Here is a 19,320-nt window from a genome sequence, read left to right as displayed (position 1 = left end):
AGAGCAACAGCGTTTAAGCAAATTTTTCTCCAAGGACAATACTAACAGGTCCTGGGGTGCAAAATTAAAACTACAATCCTTTTGCCATTCCAGACGAAATCTCAAAGTGAAAAACATTTCCTCATAAGCTACTTCATTCCACTTTCCTTTTCATCTCAAGGATAACAACCACCATTGATTACAGTGTTTTACCAGAGTGTCCCGAGTAACTGAACCACCCAGGGGTCCACCACTTTGTTTGAAAATCTCCCAGGTGACCAAGCCACTCAGGGGTTCACTGATTTGTATCCAGTGTTGCAAAATGCAACCCAATGGGGATTTCTTCAAAACCCCCTATGGAGGCAGTGGTCCTGACCTCCACCCAGATTCCAGACTGTTGCAAAATGCAACCCAGTGGGGACTTTTTCAGGATCCCCCCTTTGGAGGCAGTGGCACCCATGATCCTGACCTCCACCAAATACCAAAGTCTGGTTGACCAAAACCAAACTACCTTTTACCCACTGTGCAAAGCATCCCCTGTGCCTTACGTGGAAAGGAACCAGAAAGAATGCCTTTTCAAATAAATAAAATCAGGGTCTTACCGAGGTCCCGAGTCGGTCTGGGTAGCTGTGGTTCCTTTCAGGGAAACTCCCCTGATTGCCAGCATGAAGGTCCCAGAGACTCCCCAGATCCACGGAAAACATGGCAGGTTGTCCCTGTTTGGGCACCAAATTGTTACCACAGAAGTCAGTTGGAGAAACTCTCTAAGACTCAATTTGGAGTTTTAGAAAGAAGGCATTCTTTACTGCAGCACTGGGTGCACACACACAAATCATTTCGCAAAGGTGAGCATGCCCAATATTTGCCAACAGTGGCTATTTATTTAGCATACACATGCATATTCATAGCTTTTCCAGGAAAAAAGTTATATTTGCATCCTAATTACACATGTACTTTCTTGCTGAGTGGAGGCCTTTGGTGGTCCTCGACAGTCTTCCTCACTGTGTTTACTGAATGACCTCAGTGTTTGTGCACACTTGCAAGGTCCTAGTGCCGAGTTAGCAGTTGGTATGTTCTTGCTTCTGTTCTGTTCCAGTCTCACTCCATGTTGGGCACCACTCTGCTATCTTGAAGGCTGGTATCCTTGGTCTTATTTACTGTCTCCTTAGTTATCAGTCCCGTTATGTTCCTTCCCCCATCAGCCAAACATTCCTTTCTCTCTACTCATTAGTAAGTTAGAGCAGTTTGGTTTATTCTACTATGTTAAAGGCACACACGCTATTGTTAGGTTAAGATTTAAGGTTACGCAGCTATGACATTCTCCAGAAAACATTTTATAAGCCAGTCTCCAAGTTTTATGACATAAGCATATAGAAGCAAAAGAAACTCTGCTGACCCTCATGCTGTTTTTTGGCTCAAGGAACTGCTTCTCTTTATGTCTTTCTTCCCCTTCTCCCTCAGCTCCTTATTTAACCAGGGATTTCTAAGTAAGAAGGAAATTATGTTAATTGAAACCTTCCCAGTACATTATCAGCTTTAGCAGGAGTATTTGGGGAAAAGGGAGGCAGAAAGCTTAAGGCAGAGGGGATATCCAGGATTAAATCACCCCTTGGAGGAAGATAACAGAGTGTGAAAGATCAACTAACTGCTTTTGGTCACATCAGGCTGGGATTTCCTTCTCCCAAGTGCACTGGAGCCTTCGACCCACATCCAAGAGCAAGCAAGGGATGCTAGAGGACTGGGCCAAGGCAGGACACAGCACAGCTGACCTCTGATGCACCAGACAAACACAATTTCTCTCCCTTTGCTTTCACAGTGACTGTAACAGCCCTGCCTGAGCACACAGGCATCCTGCATCAGTCAGGCTTGTAACACAGCTGAGTATTCTCCACACTACAAGCAGACATACTTGAGGGTTGAGTAGTTGTCATGTTTTACTGACACACTATCAAATCTCATCCACACTATCTGCTGAAACAGCTCATTCACCTCCTGACCAGCAGATGATAGCTGTATCCTCACAACACCCAGATTTTACATGATAGTACCTTCATGCAAGAAGCTAGACTTGCAAAGCAAGACTTCTGTGGCCACAAAAACATCAGGAATGGGGCAAATTCTGCTTGGGAGACATTTTGAGTTCAGAGGGGGGATATTTTTATGTGGCAATTGCATGGGAAAAATGAACAAGCAAAATGTAAGCACCAGGCTCCAGGGATTTTCAGGAGTGTAAGTGCAAAGTTTGCGGAAACAGGTTTAGTGGGATTGGAGCTTCCACTTAGGTCCTCCCCTCCTTCCCCTCCCCAGCTAGATGACATTCTCAGAGTTATGATTTGCAGCCTGCCTGAATACCACTAAAACTATTTTCTCAATTAGAGGAGAAAACAGGAATTTGGCCCTTGTCTACCTCTATTCTGCTGCCTGTCAGCATTCAGCATATATTTCAGTCATAGCCTTTTGGATGCTGCTAGCCCCACTCATTTAAGGTTTGGCCCTTTCCTAGGCTGATGCACTGGCCTTTACCTTCAAATCTTTACAGCCAAAGGCTGACCACGGGATGGGCTGGCAGGGAAGGGAGAATGAAAGGGGTGTTGGGGTGAATAACTTATGTCAGACTCCATTGCAATTTGGGGGGGGGGGAGCAGAGAGGATGCAAATCCCTGACCATGCTCCTTGAAGAATTTGTTTACCAGCAGCTGGGATTTGCACTTCCACATCTGAAAGATGATGAGAATTAACACATTAAAGGAAAAAAAAAATAAAAAAAAAAAGAAGGAAGTCCTCTGTCATCTCAGCTCTCCTCCATGTGGCCAGCGGCATCCTGAGGCAGGTACCTAATTGCCCACAGAGCCTTTGCTTTTCTTCTCCTGCCTCAGCTGCTCTCCTCTGCTCAGACACAAACTGAGCAGGTTTAATCCTACCCTCTCCCTCTGCTTTCAGCAGAAAGGGATAGAATAGGAAAGAATAGGACTTACCTTCTTTCTTGAGTGGGATCTGTCCTCCTCTTTAGCTGTTTTGCTATTTTTCCCAGATTGCTTGATGGTGATTTTGATCTCAGGAGGGCAAATATAGTTCTCCAAGTTCTTTGGGGGCTTCTTAGCTCTCTTAGTGGTCTGGATCTTTAGTTTTAAACTCCCCTCCGTGAAGTTAGCTTCCTTGATGGAAAATTCCTGCTCCTCTAGGCCATCTCCCGCCACCCATTTCTCACTGTCTGCATTGGAACTGGAATCCATATCTCTCCCAGAACCATCCTCTTCCTTGGGCTCCAGCCTCTCACTGCTTACCAGAATCCCTTTCCCCGAGCCCGCCGCAGGCAGCATCATCTCCTCTACACAGCTGGCGGTAAGTGGAGGCTTCACAGAGACCACAGCAGTTGGCAGAAAGTCTGCTACACCTCCCCTTTGCCAGGAGCTGCCCAAAGTCTCCCTGGGCTCCATAGCAATACTGCAATGCCCTGGAGTTTTATCAGAGGGAAGGGGAGTGTGGGAGGGGATGAGGAGAGCAAGAGCAGGTACAATCCCAGGGAACAAATGGTAACTGTCCACCAAATTCAATGTCCAGAAGCTGCAAGTTTCTCAGAAGAGACCAAATTTTCCACTGTCAAAATAAAGTAGAAGAAAAAAAGGAAGTTAGCATGCACACACATATCAAACATGAGTGTGGAAATGACTAAAACAGAGCACACTTGGGCTTCCCCTGCAGCATCTCAAGGGCCTTTCTTGAAGCAAAATGAGAGGCAAGGCTGGCCAGCATTTCTGAGGGCTGGATCTAGTACCGCAAAGCAATGAACAAGAGCCACATGTATTGCTAAATTGACAAAAATGGATATCCAAAAAACCCAAATAATGGTATATAAATATAAAAGCCTTCCACTCAAGACTTGTGGAAATATATGAGGGGGCAACAAGCTCTCTATAGCCATGAACCCCCTTGTTACTTCAAAGTACTTGCTGTCAGGGTTTTTTAGAGGGAGAAAAAAAATAATAAAAAAATAGAAGCAGACACTTGCCTCAGGTTAAACATTAACACAGTCATCAGAGTACAGAAAACATGGTATTGCCCTATGAATCAGGCAGCAGAGATTCAAGCCCGAGATGCTCCCTGGGATGCTGGAACTGCAGGAGTCTCCACCTGGGTCTCTTGTAGGGCGTATTAGAGACCTGAGTATTGAAAGCAATGGAAGAAAGCTAAACCTCAGTGCTTTCCAGAGTTCTTCATGCCCTTGGGTACTACTGCTCTTTGGCAAGGGCTGACTGAAGCAGACTGTGCTCTCATCCTTTCAAATGTCAGCTTTCTTTAAAAGATCATAGATTGAACCCTTTGAGATGGAAACATATTCAGGACCTTACAAAGTCTCAGCCAAAGTTAATGGGAGAAGCTGCTGAATGTTCAACTGAGGCAAAAGATGTATCACCATTCTATGTCATTAGACAAAGAAAACCAAATACTAAACATTTGGTTAAAAAATAACACTGTGTTTTAAAGGTGTTGAGGTGCTTTTGTTAGTAATAGGTGAAATTGTGTGTTGAAACAATAGTACAAAGAGAAAAGATGATTATATTTGTTAATCAGTAGAGGGTTTCTTTTGTATTAAGAACAAGTTGAAATTCTGCTATTGTGTATCTTAGTTACTTTATAACTAAATATTACAATGGTAGCTATAATGATAAGCAATTAACATAGCCATATATGGGGAACTGTATATGGGTGGATTTAGGGAGTATTGTGAAACTCTACCGAAGCAGAACTCACGAAGGTACCAGGAGTAGTCAAGTGAAAATAAGAGAATGCTGGCGTCCAGATAATGATTGGGACATGTCCAAGGAACAGAAAAGTGAACAGGACAACCTGAGGAAGAGTTCTTACTTCATCCGAGGAAGACTCCTTACTTCATCAGGACGACCACCAGAGGGGGGGGGCTGTGCAAGCGCAAAAGAGGCTGATGTCGTAATAGACTGATGTGGCGATCCTTAATGCATAAGTATTAGTCAGTGATATAATCTGTGTTGAATATGTATTAGTGACGACATTTTTAGTGTATAAATTGCGAGCGCGATGTAACGGGGTTGAAGCCAGATTTGGGCGCGTGCCCCTGGTTTCCCAGTGCTTCAATAAAGCACCTCATATAACCATTCCGGTGGTTATGTGTCAGTTCTTACGCTAACATTTTGGCAACCCAGATGGGACCTCGCGGGCATTGCTGAGGCGGATCACGTCTCAATCTTGCTCCAGCCAGCACCGAGAGATTCTCGGGGAGCCATTGACCGCGACCGACCTCCGCTGCTCACGACGGACCTCTGACACAGTAAGAAAGGTGCTTTTGATCTGGGTTACGGTACCGATTTCTAGTAAATGTATGGTATTAACCTTTGGTAAAGGTCTGGTGTATGGTATTGACCTTTGGTAAAAGTCTGGTGTATGGTATTGACCTTCGGTAAAGGTCTGGTAAAAGCCTGCCTGTTATACACAGCGAAAAAGCTGCGTTTGGCTGGACTAGTAGAAAGCCTGCCTGTTAGACGCGGTGAAAGCTGCGCTTGGTTGGGGCTAGAGAGCTCTCAGGGTAAAAGCCTAGGCGCCGTCCATTAGACAGTAGCGAAAGCTCTGCAGGTTTGGCAAATGTGGTTTGGTATTCGTATTGGTATTTGTGCTGCAGGATCAGCATCTGTCTAGCTAGACATTGTAACTCAGTGTTAAGTAAAAAAAAAAAAAGGGGGAAGAAAAAAAATGGTGTGTGTGTGGTGTGAAAGAAACTTGTTTTAGAGATCTCTTTGTATTTGTAAAATGTCGTCGATCCCTGAGTAAGTCGTCCCCATTAGGCTGTCTTTTAAGCCACTGGAAGGAGGGTCGATTTGGGCAGAATATGAAGAAAAGTAAACTAATTGATTACTATAATGTATGGTGGACACAGTATGAACTAGAGGATCAGGAGAAATAGCTTGAAAATGGGACTTTACAGAACAATACTATATTGCAGTTGATGTTGTATTGCAAAAGGGAAGGAAAATGGGATGAGGTACCATATGTTTGTCTATTCTTTGCTTTAAGAAATAATGATGAGTGGCAAAAAAAAAAAAATCCTGTGGAATAATGGATGTGAAGGTAAATGCTAATCAAGAGTATAAGTGTTACCAAAAAGGTATATGCAATGCCTTGCTGTAGACAATAGTTTACAACACCAGAGGGACATTGAAAGTCTGGATTTAGTAGTGACCCCATCAGCCCCACTGGCTTCGAATGGAGGAAGGGGGGGGAGAAGATAACAGTGAGGAAGAGAGTGATAGTGATCTTGAAAGCATGGGAAGTTGCCAGCGTAGGGAAGATCAGAGGGCAACCCTCCCCGCTACTCTGGTTTCACACAGAACTCGCTGGAGGGGAAATCGGGAAGGAAAAATGTGAACCCAGGTACCTAAAGCAGTGCTGGCGCCTTTAAGACAGGGGGTGGGAGTGAGGGCCCGGTGTATGTTAAGGTACCCTTCTCATCTGGAGATTTAGTCATCTGGAAACAATCAGCAGGAACATATAGAGAAAGCCCTGATAAAGTAGAACGTGTAATGAAAATGAGTATGAAAACTCAAAATCCAATTGGGAGAAAAAGAAGTGAAGTTTTTAATAGACACAGGGGCTACCTATTCAGTTTTAAATGATTTACACGGGAGGTTAGGGGAAAGAACTACGACAGTTGTGGGAGCCACAGGGAAGGAGGAAATACGGCCATTCTTGCAGCCCCTAGATCTGCGATTTAGAGGAAAAGAATTGACACATGAATTTTTATACGTGCCTGAATGTCCCGTTCCTCTATTGGGACGAGACTTATTAAGTAAATTGGATTCTACAATTGCTTTTGAAAACGGTGAATTGATAATGCAAATCCCTGAATCGAAAACGGGACAGATTTTAGTTCTCAAAGACAAACCTATTCCACAAATTCCAAAAGAAGCAGAACAGGCTGTAATACCAACAGTTTGGGAAACCGAAATCCTGGGGAAATCAAAAGCAGCTCAGCCAATAGTAGTAGAATTAAAAGACGGAGCTAAACCAGTAAGGATTAAACAATATCCATTAAAACTAGAAGCAAGATATGGAATTATAAAAACAATTGAGAAATTTTTAAAATACCAAATTTTAGAAGAATGTGAATCACAATATAACACTCCAATTTTTCCAGTGAGAAAACCAAATGGTGAATATAGGTTAGTACAGGATCTGAGGGCAATAAATGACAAAAGACATCCACCTGGTGGTGGCAAACCCTTATACATTGCTAACATCTGTGAAGGAAAAATCTAAATGGTTTACAGTAATTGATTTAAAGGATGCCTTCTTCTGCATTCCCCTTGAAAAAGTAGCAGGAAACTGTTTGCATTTGAATGGAAAAATCCACAGAATGGATGGAAAACACAATTGACATGGACCAATCTTCCGCAAGGATTCAAGAACAGTCCGACCCTATTTGGAAACCAATTGGCTAAGGAACTGGAGGCATGGACCACTCAAGGAAAGGTACAGGTACCGAGATCACAATATCTCTTATTGCACTACGTAGATGACATCTTTATTGCAACAGAACAAAAATCGTTATGCATAAGGTGACTATTGAAATCCTGAACCAGCTAGGCCTGAATAGTTATAAAGAAAAGGAACAAATTGCATGTACAACCGTGTTGTATCTAGGATGTGAAATTTCGCAAGGACAGCGAAAACTGGGAATAAACCGCATAGAGGCAATTTGTGCCATCCCAGAACCACGAAAATTGCATAAACTAAGAATATTTTGGGGCATGACAGGGTGGTGCAGATTGTGGATAATGGACTATGGACTTATTGCCAAACCCCTGTATGAAGCCCAAAAAAATCACATGCCTTTGTTTGGGACTGTCCTGGGTTCAGCAGTAGCAGTCATGTTTCTCCTTCTTGGTAGCTGGTGCAGTGCAGTGTTTTGACTTTCGGCCTGGGAACAGAGCTAATAGCGATGTTTTGGTTTGGCCAAGGACTTTGTGAGCCTCATGCTCTGCCAGGGAGGAGGGGAAGCCGGGAGGAAGCAGAGACAGGACACCTGACCCAAACGGACCAAAGAGGTATTCCATATCACAGCACGTCATGCCCAGGATGTAACTGGGAGTGAGCCGGAAGGGCTGGGAGACTGCAGGGTTGGAGGAGGTATCGGTTGGTGCCTGGTCGGGCTGAGGGGGGCAAGTTATCGGTTGGCTGGTGGTGAGGTGTTGTATTCTCTTCCCTTGTTATTTCCTTTATCATTGTTATTATTGGTAGTATCAGTAGTGATTTGTGTTATACCTTAGTTACTAAACTGTTCTTATCTCAACCCGTGGGAGTTGCATTCTTTTGATTCTCCTCTCCATCCCTCCGAGAGCAGAGGGAGGGCAAGAAAGGGGGGGGAAGTGAGCGAACGAATTACCTGACTGGGTTTAAACCACGACAGGGACAAACCACAGAAAGAGGCCTTCAAAAATCTGAAGGAGGCGTTAACAAAATCACCAGCGCTGGGACTCCCAGATTTGACAAAAGATTTTCAATTGTTTGTCCACGAAAGACAGAGGTTGGCATTGGGAGTATTAACTCAGAAACTCGGAAGCTGGGAAAGACCGGTGGGATATTTCTCAAAACAACTGGATCCGGTGAGTGCAGGATGGCCCTCATGCTTGAGGGCAGTAGCAGCAACTGTCATTTTGATCCAAGAAGCTAGGAAATTAACTTTGGGAAAGCATATCGATGTATTTGTGCCACATATGGTAACCACTGTCCTAGAACAAAAAGGGGGGCATTGGTTGTCCCCTAGCCAGATGATGAAATATCAGGCAATCCTAATGGGACAGGATGATATAAACTTGAGAACTGCTAATCTGCTAAACCTAGCAGCTTTTCTAGGAACTGACCTAGAAGAAGGAACTCTTGAACATGACTGCATAGAAGTCATCAAACATACATATGCAACCAGAACGGACTTAAAGGATGTACCTCTTGAACAACCAGACTGGGAACTCTTTACAGATGGAAGCAGTTTTGTGGAGAACGGGACACGATACGCAGGATATGTTGTGACAACGCAACAAGAGATAGTCCAAGCCAAAGCACTGCCTCCTGGAACATCGGCCCAATGGGCAGAATTAATAGCTCTCACGAGAGCGTTGGAACTGAGCAATGACAAAAAGGTAAATGTATGGACAGACTCAAAATATGCATTTGGTGTGGTACACATTCATGGAGCATTATGGAAAGGACGGGGACTTTTATCCTCACAAGGGACTAACATAAAGTATCAAAAGGAAATTTTAGAATTAATAATTGCTGTGCAAAGACCTAAACAGGTAGCCATCATGCATTGCAAGGCGCATCAAGGAGGAACTTCAAAGATATCTGAAGGAAATACATTGGCAGATCGGACGGCCCGACAAATAGCCTGGAGGGTATGGAACATGATGGCTTTGATACCTCTGAAGGTAAGCCCACTCCACACTTATCTTCCACAAAGTCCAAACTATTTAAAAGAAGGTGAAAAGTTACCAGGACTCTTAAAAGCCCAAAAGAACTCTGAAGGGTGGTATGTAACGACAACAGGACAAGTAATAGTGCCACCGACAATAATGCGAAAAATTCTACAAACTGAACATCAGAAATGTCATTGGGGTGCAGAAGCATTGGTAACTTATTTAAAACGAGAAATAATTTCCACACAGATGTTAACTATGGCAAAATCAGTGGGATCAAAATGTGAAATTTGTTTGAAAAACAATCCAGTCGTAAAAAGACAAGTTGAAATGGGAAGAATTAGAGTAGGAATGGAACCAGGAGATTATTGGCAGGTTGATTTTGCGGAAATACCAAAGGTACAAGGAGATAAATATCTGTTAGTAGGGGTTGACACTTTTTCTGGATGGCCTTTCCCTGTCGCACCAATCAGGCAAAAGGAGTGGTGAAGTGGTTGCTTAAAGAAATCATTCCACGATTTGGAGTCCCTTTAGGGATATCATCAGATAGGGGTCCACATTTTATTGCAACCACAGTACAAGAAGTTAGTAAACTATTAGGAATATCATGGAACTTACACACTCCTTGGAGGCCCCAATCTAGTGGACAGGTAGAAAAGATGAATCAGACAATAAAGAGACAGATCAGTAAAATATGTCAGGAGGCTAAAATAAAATGGCCACAAGCATTGCCTATAGCTCTGCTAAGAATCAGAATAAAACTCAGAAGCAAAATGTCAGTAAGCCCCTATGAGATCCTCTATGAAAAGCCATACGAGGCACTGGAACCCAACCCTAATACCCATATTAAAGGGAATCAGGATGTTTATCACAGTATCACAGTATGCTAGAGATTGGAAGGGACCTCGAAAGATCATCTAGTCCAATCCCGCTGCCGGAGCAGGAACACCTAGATAATGTTACACAGGAATGTGTCCAGGCAGGTTTTGAATGTCTCCAGGGAAGGAGACTCCACAACCTCCCTGGGCAGCCTGTTCCAGTGTTCCGTCACCCTCACTGAGAAGAGGTTTCTTCTCAAGTTTAAGTGGAACCACTTGTGTTCCAGTTTGTACCCATTACCCCTTGTCCTATCATTGTTTGCCACGGAGTAGAGCCTGGCTCCATCCTCGTGACACTCCCCCTTTATATATTTATAGACACTAATAAGGTCACCCCTCAGTCTCCTCTTCTCCAAACTATAGAGACCCAGCTCCCTCAGTCTTTCCTCATAAGGGAGATGCTCCACTCCCTTAATCATCTTAGTTGCCCTGCGCTGGACTCTCTCCAGCAGCTCCCTGTCCTTCTTGAACTGAGGGGCCCAGAACTGGACACAATATTCCAGATGCGGTCTCACCAGGGCAGAGTAGAGGGGAAGGAGGACCTCTCTCGACCTACTAACCACCCCCCTTCTAATACACCCCAGGATGCCATTGGCCTTCTTAGCCACAAGGGCACAGTGTTGGCTCATGGTCATCCTGTCATCCACTAGGACCCCCAGGTCCCTCTCCCCTACACTGCTCTCTAACAGGTCGTTTCCCAACCTATACTGGAACCTGGGGTTGTTCCTGCCCAGATGCAGGACTCTACACTTTCCCTTGTTATACTTCATCAAGTTATTCCCTGCCCAACTCTCCAGCCTGTCCAGGTCTCGCTGGATGGCAGCACAGCCTTCTGGGGTGTCAGCCACTCCTCCCAGCTTAGTGTCATCAGCAAACTTGCTGATAGTACACTCAATTCCCTCATCTAAATCGTTGATGAATATATTAAATAATACTGGTCCCAGTACTGACCCTTGAGGCACTCCACTAGTTACAGGCCTCCAACTAGACTCAGCCCCATAGACTACAACTCTCTGGCTTCTCTCCTTCAGCCAGTTCACAGTCCACCTCACTACCTGATCATCCAGACCACACTTCCTTCACAATTTAGCTGTGAGGATGCTGTGGGAGACTGTGTCAAATGCTTTGCTGAAGTCAAGGTAGACCACATCCACCGCTCTGCCATCATCCATCCACCGTGGTATTTCCTCATAAAAGGCTAAGAGATTGGTCAAACATGATTTCCCCCTGGTGAAGCCATGTTGACTGCCCCTCATAACCCTCTTATCCTTGATATGCCTTAAGATGGCACTAAGGATAAGGTGTTCCATCACTTTCCCAGGGATGGAGGTGAGGCTGACCGGTCTATAGTTACCCGGGTCCTCCTTCTTGCCCTTTTTGACGACTGGAGTGACATTTGCTTTCCTCCAGTCCTCAGGCACCTCTCCCGTTTCCCAAGACTTGGTAAAGATGATGGAGAGTGGTCTAGCAATGACTTCCGCCAGTTCCCTCAGCACCCGCGGGTGCATCCCATCTGGACCCATGGATTTATGGATGTCCAGATTGCTCAACTGATCTCTAACCCATTCCTCATCGACTAAGGCAAACCGCTCCGTTGACCTGACTTCATCTAAGGTCTCAGGGGTACAGGGCTCTTCAGGACTGCCTGCAGCAGATAATTTATAATTATGTGCTGTCTCTCAGTAGAACCTTAACTCGACTGCGGAGCACTCTTTGATAGTTTGGGCCTTCACCTTACAGGATGGATTCGTTCCCTTGTGCAAACTGTAATTGTGATACTGATTGTATTCATAATGCTATATAATGCTATATATAATGTATTCATAATGCTATATCTAATTTATCTTTGTGTCCGAAAGGAGATAGCCCGGAGCAGTGCATGGACTCATCAAATAATAGGAGCAGTGACAAGAGAATATCCAAAGTATCCAACACCCCTGCCTACATATCGGGAAACGGAAACTTAAAATTGAGAATGAAAATACTTGCTGAAATGAAGTATTTTCAAAGGGGGGAAATGTTAGTAATAGGTGAAATTGTGTGTTGAAACAACAGTACAAAGAGAAAAGATTATTATATTTGAAAATCTGTTAATCAGTAGAGGGTTTCTTTTGTATTAAGAACAAGTTGAAATTCTGCTATTGTGTATCTTAGTTACTTTATAACTAAATATTACAATGGTAGCTATAATGATAAGCAATTAACATAGCCATATATGGGGAACTGTATATGGGTGGATTTAGGGGAGTATTGTGAAACTCTACCGAAGCAGAACTCACGAAAGTACCAGGAGTAGTCAAGTGAAAATAAGAGAATGCTGGCGTCCAGATAATGATTGGGACATGTCCAAGGAACAGAAAAGTGAACAGGACAACCTGAGGAAGAGTTCTTACTTCATCCGAGGAAGACTCCTTACTTCATCAGGACGACCACCAGAGGGGGGGGGGCTGTGCAAGCACAAAAGAGGCTGATGTCGTAATAGACTGATGTGGCGATCCTTAATGCATAAGTATTAGTCAGTGATATAATCTGTGTTGAATATGTATTAGTGACGACATTTTTAGTGTATAAATTGCGAGCGCGATGTAACGGGGTTGAAGCCAGATTTGGGCGCATGCCCCTGGTTTTCCAGCGCTGCAATAAAGCACCTCATATAACCATTCCGGTGGTTATGTGTCAGTTCTTACGCTAACACTTTCATACATGCTCCCTAAAATCCCCCGTATAGCCACATGGCAAGACAAAATTAGTAGAGCAGTACCTCAGAGAGAAGAAAAGATCTTTTCTGCTACTTCAGCAGAAACAACTCCCTGGTGAGTCAGAGGAGTATCACTTCTGGCAGACAAAGAAAACAAGAAGGCACTATCAGGAGTAAGTGCTGGGGGTTCAGACCTACTCTTTCAGCAGTAGCTCCCTGCTAGATTAGCTCTGCTACACAACAGCATTACCACCATAGACCTCTTTAAAGCACAGCTTACCAAGAAAAAGCACATAACCTTATACCACTGGCTTCTTGCTGCTTTTTAAAAATATCTTGCATGAACTTAAAATTCAAGAAGAATGAATAATAAGCACTTTTTATTAGTTATATATCCACATGTCCACTGGAGTATGGCCTTATCCTAGCACATAGGGCCATTAATAAAGTCCTAAGCATTTTAAAGCTCCATGAAATCACTGGGTGACCTCCACCCAGGCCCCAGCAGACACAAATTCAAATAAAGATCTCATAAATAGCACAAGCTGACAGCACAGCACAACCAGAAACAAAACAAACAAAAAGAAAAGGGGGGAGAACCATCATAGAGCCTGAACTGCCATTTGGCCTTAGAGATGATTTCTGTATCTCATAGTAGATAGAAGTACATCATAAAAAACACTTATGCTTAATTTGCACAACTTCTGACAATAGAGAAAAGATTCATTTCCTATAGCTGTTGCCAGTGGTCTCACTTAAGGTGATCTTGAAGAACTAACAGACCTAAGATCACCTGCATGCCTACCTTGACTCACCCTGTGATCAGCAAATCTCTCCCTTTCACCACCTATAAAACAAGGAGTAAGCTTACCTCACCCAAACCCATTATAGGGTGGATGAATTAATGTCCTTACATAGTTTTGAACCCAAGTGTTTACCATGGGGTAGCTGCTAATTGCTAACACAATTAGTACATTAAAGCCACCCAGTTGCAAGGAACTGCTCCACATAATTGACCAACCTTGGGCCTTGCCTCTCCTTTGTGCCTATGGAGATGATAGGAGTAAGGGTTACCTTTCTCTTCCAACTGGTCAAATAAAAAAAATGGTCCTATTTATCTACCATTTTGCATTGTTAATCTCCTTGGAGAGTGTCATGGTTTAAGCCCAGCTGGTAACTCAGAACCACGCAGCTGCTCGCTCCCTTCCCACCATCCTTCTTCCTCCCCCTACCCCCAGTTTACATACTGGGCATTACTTGCTGTGATATGGAATTTGGCTAGTTTGGGTCAGGTGTCCTGTTTCTGCTTCCTCCTGGCTTCTCCTCCTCCCTGGCAGAGCATGAGACTCAAGAAGTCCTTGGTCAGAGTAAGCATTATTTAGCAGCAACTAAAAATGTTGTTATCAGCACTGTTTCCAGGCTGAGAATCAAAAGCACAGCATTGCACCAGCTACTAAGAAGGAGAAAAATGACTGCTCCTGCTGAACCCAGGATGCATTGTACACACACTCCTAGGCTGCAAGACAAACATGAGGTGGTAAAAGCTCTGTGGTGCAGCATTCCAGGGAGTTACTGCTCTAGTATGCATGCATATACAATGGACAGTCTGTGCTGGCCTGTACCCACAAGCTTTTAACCTCTCTTACTGCTGGTAGAAAAGAGAAGGCTTCTAGCAGCAGCATCTAGCTCAGGAAGCAGGGCAGCAGGATGAGACAGTAGCCACCAAGAATGTAGGGAAGAGACCACAGGCACTGGCACAATGAACCAACCTGCTTGAGACCCTACCTTGAATGGGAGCTGAAATAAAATTCATGGCTCTGAGTTGGGAAAGGTCTTTCAGGTTTTGAGTCATTGGGTAATATTTTATGAAGGGCGAATAAAAAGCCAGGTTTCTGCTCCAAAGTTTGGTTGTGGATCTCAGACTCAGACATCTGGGTCACAATGCCCAAACATTCATCCCTGCTTAGCCATGTGCTTCCAGGTCAGTAGAAACAAGCAACAAATTAATGAAATCATTGCATTACACCATTGTCAGGTGAGTTCATACCAAATTCACCTTAAAAGCTCACTTTCTAATAATGGCCACCTGTTATGTTAAGAGCCTGCAGATGATGTCATGAGACCCACAGATAGCAACAAAGAACCCTGTGCTCAAATGCCAGGCAGAATTACCTGGGTCATTGTTTTAGGTATCTCCTTACTCTCTTCCAGGGTTGTTAAATGACTTGGTTGCAGGGACATTATACCTGTCTTCCTCATTTGGGCAGGCTAACTGTGCTTTGACTAATTAGGAAACCTCACTTCAGGCTTCTGAATGTGTAACCTCTTTTAGAAACCTCCCCATCTCCACTCTTCAGACTACCTGTAAACAGAAACATTGAAAGCATGGCAATGAATATTTTTCCTCCAGCAGCTCTTCTGCCTTAGCTGGCAATGTGCAGACCTAGAAATCTGGGGAGGAAATGGATTTTCCAGGAGACCTCAAGTTCTATTTTAAAAACCTGAGAGATGGGGGATGTCTAGACTTTTAAGTGCTCACCCAAACTGACCTCCCAGGCTTACCAGCATCAAGTCCCATTCAATAATCAACTACAGGGGCATTTTACCATCCAAATTAAGCTCCTGGAGACAGTGATACTGATTGCAGGCTTCCTGCAGTCAAGTTAAATTTGAGGAGAATAAGTAATAGGTGTGTCACAATTTAAGCCCAGCCAATAACTCAGAACCACACAACTCACTCCCCCTCCCTTCTTCCTCCCCCCACTCCTGGAGGGATGGGGAGGAAAATTAAAAGAATGTAAATCCCACAGGTTGAGATAAGAATAGTCCAGTAACTAAGGTATAATACAAAACTACTACTGCTACCAATAATAATAATAATGATAAGGGAAATAATAAGGGGAGAGAATACAATTTCTCACCACCTGCAGGCCAATACCCAGCCCGACCCAAGCAGCAGTCTGGGTCTTCTGGATGACTTCCCCCAGTTCTACATCCTGGGCATGACTTGCTGTGGTATGGAATACCCCTTTGGATAGTTTGGGTCAGGTGTCCTGTCTCTGCTTCCTCCCAGCTACCCCTCCTCCCTGGCAGAGCATGAGACTGAGAAAGTCCTTGATCAGAGTAAGCATTACTTAGCAACAACTAAAACATGGTGTGTAGTATCAGCTACTAGAAAGAAAATTAACTATCCCAGCCAAAACCAGGACATCACTTTATAGTTCTGACTGAATACTTGCAAGCATGAGTATTTGCCTGAGGCAGTACTACCTCAAGGTAGGTGTCTACTCAGCTAGGTAGTTGCACCTACCTCAAGGCAGGCAAGGGAAGTTATTCAGAACCCTTAATGGTAAACACCTAGTATGACCCAAAAGAAGGTTTTGTACTTCAGGTCTTTGTCTCCAGAAGTGTGTTTGAGGTGCCCAGAGGAGCTGATAAGAAACACTTGAGCAGCCAAGGCTGAGGACACAGATATTTGATTATTTCTCAGTACTTATCAGAGGAAGCATGAATTTCTCCCTAATTAAGAGGTAATGCCTAATTCTGTGAAATTTGTTGTTCTTCATCTGTCCTGGGTTCAGCTGTAACAGTCATTTTTCTCCTTCTTAGTAGCTGGTGCAGTGCTGTGTTTTCAACTTTAGCCTGAGAACAATGCTGATAACACACCCATGTTTTAGTTGTTGCTCAGTAGCACTTACCCTGATCAAGGACTTTTCAGCCTCTCATGCTCTGGCAGTGAGGAGGGGCACAAGAAACCAGGAGGGAGCAAAGACAGGACACTTGACCCAAACTAGCCAAAGGGATATTCCATACACAGGATGTCATGCCTGGTATATAAATTGGGGGGGAGTTAGCTGGAAGGGGCTGTTCACTACTTGGGTCAGGCTGGGTATTGGTCACCAGGTGGTGAGTAATTGTATTGTGCATCACTTGTGTTTATTGGTTTATTTTCCTTTCCCCTTTTAGTTTTATATCTCTCTCCTTGTTATTTCCATTATTATTATTATCATCATCATCATATTTGCTCAAGCACTGAGAGCACCAGCAGGAAGCTCAGAGCAATATTAAGAGGTGCTGCCCAAATCCCATAATGCACTCATTCCATCCATGACTGTAGCTCCTGAGACTGTTTTAATTTTATCCATAGAGTCCAAAATGCCTTAAGATGTAAAAGAAAACAAAAATCTAGTGAACAGGTTCAAGTGATGGGAAACGTAGTCACAAGTCTGAGAGTGTCATAGCGAACATGAAGTGGAGCCCATATCTTCTTGAACCCTATGTCTATCATGTTGCCTTTGGATCTTACATTGTCTCATGTGGCATACAGTTAAATCCCTAATCTATGCAAAATATCAGAAAGCCTCTTTATAAAACCATCTTTTTAAAACCATTCACCACAAAGCACTGGAGACTATACAGCAATATTTAATTATGAGATATAACCTTTCACTCCAAAGTTTCCTGGGTTTGTTAGAGAATGGTAAAATTTTACTCCATAATTCTGTGTGGTTGTTCTATCATAAAGCTTCCCTCTTTTAATATTAAGGAAGGATGGAGTTTTATGATGGGATAAACATATAGCATAGTAGAAAACGTAGCAAAATAATTATATCCAAAAGATTTATAACTCAATAGAAGGCTTCTATGCGGTGGCTGGGGTACGGAGCAGCAAAAGTTACAACATTTATAAAAGTTGTGATGTTGCGGTCCTGTATCCTAGCTATTCTGTAAAATCAGCAATAGCTGTGCCATCCTGTATCTTAGTAACTCTGTAGTTTTAGTAATAGAAACTAACATAACCATATACGGTACAGGGAGGATAGAAAGGAATGTACTGTGGAGCTATACCCAAGTAGAACCTAGGCTTAAGAAAGCCAAAAGGGCATACCAGAAGCATCCTGGTGAAGATAAGAGACTGCTAACGTCCACAAAGCGGTTGGGGCCTGTCCAAGTAAAGAAAAGGTGAAGAGGACAACCTGAGGAAGACGTCTTACTTCATCTGAGGAAGACTTCTTACTTCATCTGAGGAAGACTCCTTACTTCATCGGAACGACCACCAGAGGGGGCTGCGCAAGCGCAGGAGAGGCTGATGTCGCAATGGACTGATGGAGCAATCCCTGATGCATATGTATTAGTTGATGAAGCAACCTATATTGAATATGTATTAGTTGCGAAACTTTTAATGTATAAATTGCGAACGCGATGTGACAGGAGTCGGAACCAGATTTGGGTGCGTACCCCTGGTTCCCAGCGCCTCAATAAAGATCACAGTATGCTAGAGATTGGAAGGGACCTCAAAAGATCATCTAGTCCAATCCCCCTGCCGGAGCAGGAACACCTAGATAATGTTACACAGGAATGTGTCCAGGCGGGTTTTGAATGTCTCGAGGGAAGGAGACTCCACAACCTCCCTGGGCAGCCTGTTCCAGTGTTTCGTCACCCTCACTGAGAAGAAGTTTCTTCTCAAGTTTAAGTGGAACCTCTTGTGTTCCAAGCACCTCATATAACCATCCCAGTGCTTATGTGTTTGTCTCGACGCTAACAGGTTGTAGCTGCCTCTGGGGCAGAGGTCAATGGACAACCTACATTATACCCGAGGGAAAGTTTTGGTCAGAAACCTGTTTTCATGAGAATTGTCAGTGAAACTTCAGAATCCATCATAGGAAATAAAAACCCAGCAGCCTGGCATGCAGCAAGCTGCATTGAACTGAATTTCAAGTGTGATTGCAGTTGGTGCACTGCCAGATCACCAGCAGCACAAATCTGATGCAGATCAGGAACAGGCATCTAATCACGCTTCCATCAAATGGACCAGAGCACACAAGATGAGGGTTAAGCCTTTCTTCATACCAACTTAAAGGCAGTTCCAGAAGATGGGTAAAACTTGTCAGCCTTAAACCCATCGTGGTGCAGACAAGTGACACAGTATGATGCAATACAAAGTCTGTTGGGATAAAATTAAATCACTGCAAATTGTTTCAAACAAATTTGAACCAGGAGAATGTGTTTATAATGGATCAGTATCATGCATAAGCAGTGTATTTAATCTGCTGCTCAGAGCCCAGGAGCTAGATTTATTGCATCTTTGGACCACAGCCTTAGTTACTTCCTGTGGCGATGGTACTCAGAAAGAACAACTCGGCTTTGGCAGGGAGCTGGAAAAATGACTAGGATGACAGCTATTTTCCAACCACACTAGATCCCATAGGAAACACCCTCTCCCTTTCACCTTCCTTGCATCAGTCAGGACAGAAACAAGGTGTAAGGGCTTCCCCTTCAAGCAAAACAAATGAATGTAAAGAATCAGAGATGGCCTAGTGAT

General features: G+C 43.7%; 1 protein-coding gene across 5 annotated transcripts in view; it reads right to left on the bottom strand.

The window, feature by feature from the left end:
* The window catches only part of LOC130595172 (SET-binding protein-like), a 61,379-nt gene that overhangs the window by 31,129 nt on the left and 10,930 nt on the right, over positions 1-19,320 (bottom strand). For 2 of the 5 annotated variants that reach the window (XM_057401670.1, XM_057401671.1), the window contains exons 2-3: positions 2,955-3,576; positions 911-2,696 (exon numbers count right to left, since the gene is read on the bottom strand). In XM_057401670.1, coding sequence (XP_057257653.1) covers positions 2,505-2,696; positions 2,955-3,416 — 654 coding nt within the window. In that variant the 5' untranslated portion in view covers positions 3,417-3,576 and the 3' untranslated portion in view covers positions 911-2,504. Of the gene's footprint in view, positions 1-910; positions 2,697-2,954; positions 3,577-13,061; positions 13,138-19,320 lie in introns of those variants that run through there. The other 3 variants (XM_057401673.1, XM_057401674.1, XM_057401672.1) reach the window with 2 other exon arrangements.

Source organism: Pezoporus wallicus, unplaced genomic scaffold (genome assembly GCF_028554395.1).
Source record: "Pezoporus wallicus isolate ANWC-B61680 ecotype Strahan unplaced genomic scaffold, APGP_CSIRO_Pwel_v1 contig_5304, whole genome shotgun sequence".
Lineage (NCBI taxonomy): Eukaryota > Metazoa > Chordata > Aves > Psittaciformes > Psittacidae > Pezoporus > Pezoporus wallicus.
The sequence above is the reverse complement of the archived record's forward strand: the minus strand, read 5'-3'. Positions and strand labels throughout refer to the sequence as shown.